The 3,148-nt window shown below is 47.8% G+C and overlaps 1 protein-coding gene across 7 annotated transcripts in view; it reads left to right on the top strand.

Moving 5' to 3' along the window:
• Positions 1-382: 382 nt before the first annotated feature.
• ern2 (endoplasmic reticulum to nucleus signaling 2) overlaps positions 383-3,148 on the top strand; it is an 84,592-nt gene continuing 81,826 nt past the window's right edge. For all 7 annotated transcript variants that reach the window (XM_008405727.2, XM_008405713.2, XM_008405704.2 and 4 more), the window contains exon 1: positions 383-704. Coding sequence is in view for 6 of the 7 variants with exons in the window: in XM_008405713.2 (XP_008403935.1) it covers positions 615-704 (90 nt within the window). In the remaining variant the exon portion in view is untranslated. The remainder of the gene's footprint in view (positions 705-3,148) is intronic.

Here is a 3,148-nt window from a genome sequence, read left to right as displayed (position 1 = left end):
GTTTCATTAAAAGACCACACAGCCCTTCATAATGCAAAGACCCTTCCTGTCACTGGTGTGTGTGTGTGTGTGGGTGTATGCGTGTGCGTGTGCGTGTGCGTGTGTGTGTGTGTGTGTGCGGGGGTGCGTAGGGGTGTGTGTGTGTGTGTGTGTGTGTGTGTGTGTGTGCGCGTGCGTGTGGATATATTGGATGTGCAGAAAAGAGAACAATTAATCCCTCCATCTCTTTCTATTTCACAAAAAGGCTTTCTTGTTGCGTTTACACTTGTCCTGTTGTCTGTTTCCACGTGTTCCAGTTCTTTCCATAGCCCCGCCCATCATGTTCTCAACACCGTTTCTGATTGGTCGAGCCACCCATCGTTAGTTTCAGGACAGCGGCTCCTCCTACCTCTGCTTTCCTCCTGACTGTTTGCTGCTGACTCTACAAGGTCCGTCCCAACACGGAAATGTTGGAAAGTGCCGCTTTTAGGGATGTAAAGCGACACTTTAATTGTCACCACCAGATGTTGGACGTTCGCTACGCGGCAGACGGACCCTGGAAATGAATATAGAGTTTGACCTCTGTTGCTAGTTTAGCAGCTTTAATTGAGTCCTCTTGTTTGTGTCAGACCACCATGAAGTGGACGATTTTAGGGGTCATGGGGGTTCTAGAACTCATTCTGCTGTCTCTTCTCCTGCTGTCCTGGGAAAACAAACTTCTTCAGGTAAACTTCACAGCTTTAAATTGTATGTTTCTATTGCTCTCAGTACGGTTCGTGTTCTGTCATTTATGTGCACAGAGGGGATTGGCGCAATTGGATTCTGCGGCTATTTCAGGCTCCAGTAAGGCTCCAGTTAGTAGCTGGTTGGCCAGGGGGGAGAAAACTCTATTAAGACAGTAATAAAGAGTGTGTACGTGCGTTTTTACGGCTGTTCGCGCTCATGAGTCTCCCAGTGCACGGTTTGGTTCCAAGTTTGCCGGGTTCAGTTGTTCACCTGGACACCGGCGCAGTTAAAAGGCTGCCCTCACTGGGTCAACATGGGAGCGGTATACACACACACGCACTGTCGCACACACTGATACAGCGCTTGTCACCTGACAGGACATCATTTGTCCCATTGTCTCGTCTCAACAAAGTTTAATATAATTTACATACAATCTAATCTTATTGTTGACATAAATCTAGCCTAATCCAAGCCCTTACTTAAATATTTATTTTTTGTTGTTACTGTATTTAGTGATTTGCTTGTTTATTTATTTTACTGTTATTTAAGAAAATAACAGAGAAATACAAAAGCTATTTAATCCCTACTGACCGCCAGAGGGCGGTGCTGAAAGCACTGAATGTTCTGTAAGCGCATGCGCCGTTCGAGCAATAACGTCAACAGAGTCACACCTGTGACACATCGGATGATCAATCAGAGGCTATATAGCATGACGTCATCCGTGTTCCTCTTTTCTTCTCACATGCGGTTCGCTTTCTATGGCGTACACCTCTTGGGTTTCTGGATCTTTTCGCCGTCGTTGGACGCCCGACTCCCTGTTGGCCGGAGTTGCGGTGTATCGCCCTCCGAGGGCTGCGACGGATCTTCGTTTAAGGTTCTGTTTGCTGGTGATGACAGCGTTTACGCCTCCTCTCCCAACTCGCAGCTATAACCACTGTGTTTGTACACATGTTGGAGCTTAGCTAACGGTGTTAGCCTTTCGAAGTTTGACGTTTCGTTTTAATTGGTCACGGTAGCGTCTCGCCCCCTCTCCCAATTTTCGCCGACCTTATAAGCAAATTCTTATTACTTTGATTGGTGACGGGAACCTTTTGCCCCCTCTCCCAGTTTTATTTTGATTTCGTCCTGCCCGGACGTGGCTGACTGCGTCAGCCCCTCTTTTCTCAGGCTTTTTTTTTATTTTTATTTTTTTACAGTGATTGGTCACGGCAGCGTTCACGCCCCCTCTCCCGATCTTGATCTATTTTTCATCTAATGGTGGATGCAGCTGACCACGTCTGCCTGTCCGCTGTTTTTCTGTAATGGGTGACGGTAGCTTCTCGCTCCCTCTCCCAATTTCAGCCGATCTTGTTGATCGCCGACTCTTCCTTTTCTGCTTTAATTGGTAACGGCAGTGTTCTCCGGCCCCTCTCCCAATCTTGATGCGTTTTTTCATCCTATACTGGACATAGCTGACCACGTCTGCCTGTCGTTGGTCCGCTGGGTTTTTTTTTTCTGTAATTGGTGACCGTAGCATCTCGCCCCCTCTCCCGATTTCAGCAGATCTTGTTGATCTTAGCTTTGTGTTGAGTTTTCCTGACTCTTCGTTTGCTGCTTTAATTGGTGACGGCAGTGTTCTCCGCCCTCTCTCCCAATTTTAGCAAGCCTCCTGTTTTGAGTTTTGGGTTGGGCTATGTGTTGCCCCTCTGTTTGTTTCATTGGTGGCGACAGCATTAACACCCTCTCCCGATCTTGATCTATTTTTCATCATGTGCTGGACGTAGCTGACCACGTCTGCCTGTCGTTGGTCCGCTGGATTTTCTGTAATTGGTGACGGTAGCGTCTCGCCTCCTCTCCCAATTTTAGCCGATTGTAGCTTTGTGTTGAGCTCAACTGACTCTTCGTTTGCTGCTGTGATTGGTGACGGTAGCGTTCTCCGCCCCCTCTCCCAGTCTTGATTTGTTTTGCATCCTATGCTGGATGTAGCTGGCCATGTCTGCCTATCGTTGGTCCGCGGGTTGTTTTTTTTTCGTAATTGGTGATGGTTGCGTCTCGCCCCCTCTCCCAATTTCAGCCGATCTGGTGATCATAGTTTTGTGTTGGGCTCACCTGACTTTACGCTTGTTGTTCTAATTGGTGACGGCAGGGTTTTCGCCCTCTCTCCCAATTTTAGCAAGCCTCCGGTACCCCTCTGTGTTTATTTAATTGGTGATGGCAGCGTTTTCGCCCCCTCTCCCAGTTTTATTTTTTCGACCCTTATTCTGGGCATGGCTGACTGTGTCAGCCCCTTTGCTGCTCTTTATTGTGATTGGTGATGGTAGCGCTTTCGGCCCCCTCTCCCAATCGTAGTCTGCTCTGTCTGCCTGTGGTGGGACTCACTTCAGTTTTGACCATGAATGGCAGGAGACGAAATCAATCAATGAGCACTCTCTGCGTTCATACATTCAACTTTTACTTATTCGGC

This window comes from Poecilia reticulata, linkage group LG1 (genome assembly GCF_000633615.1).
Source record: "Poecilia reticulata strain Guanapo linkage group LG1, Guppy_female_1.0+MT, whole genome shotgun sequence".
In the NCBI taxonomy this organism is placed as follows: Eukaryota; Metazoa; Chordata; class Actinopteri; order Cyprinodontiformes; family Poeciliidae; genus Poecilia; species Poecilia reticulata.
The sequence above is the reverse complement of the archived record's forward strand: the minus strand, read 5'-3'. Positions and strand labels throughout refer to the sequence as shown.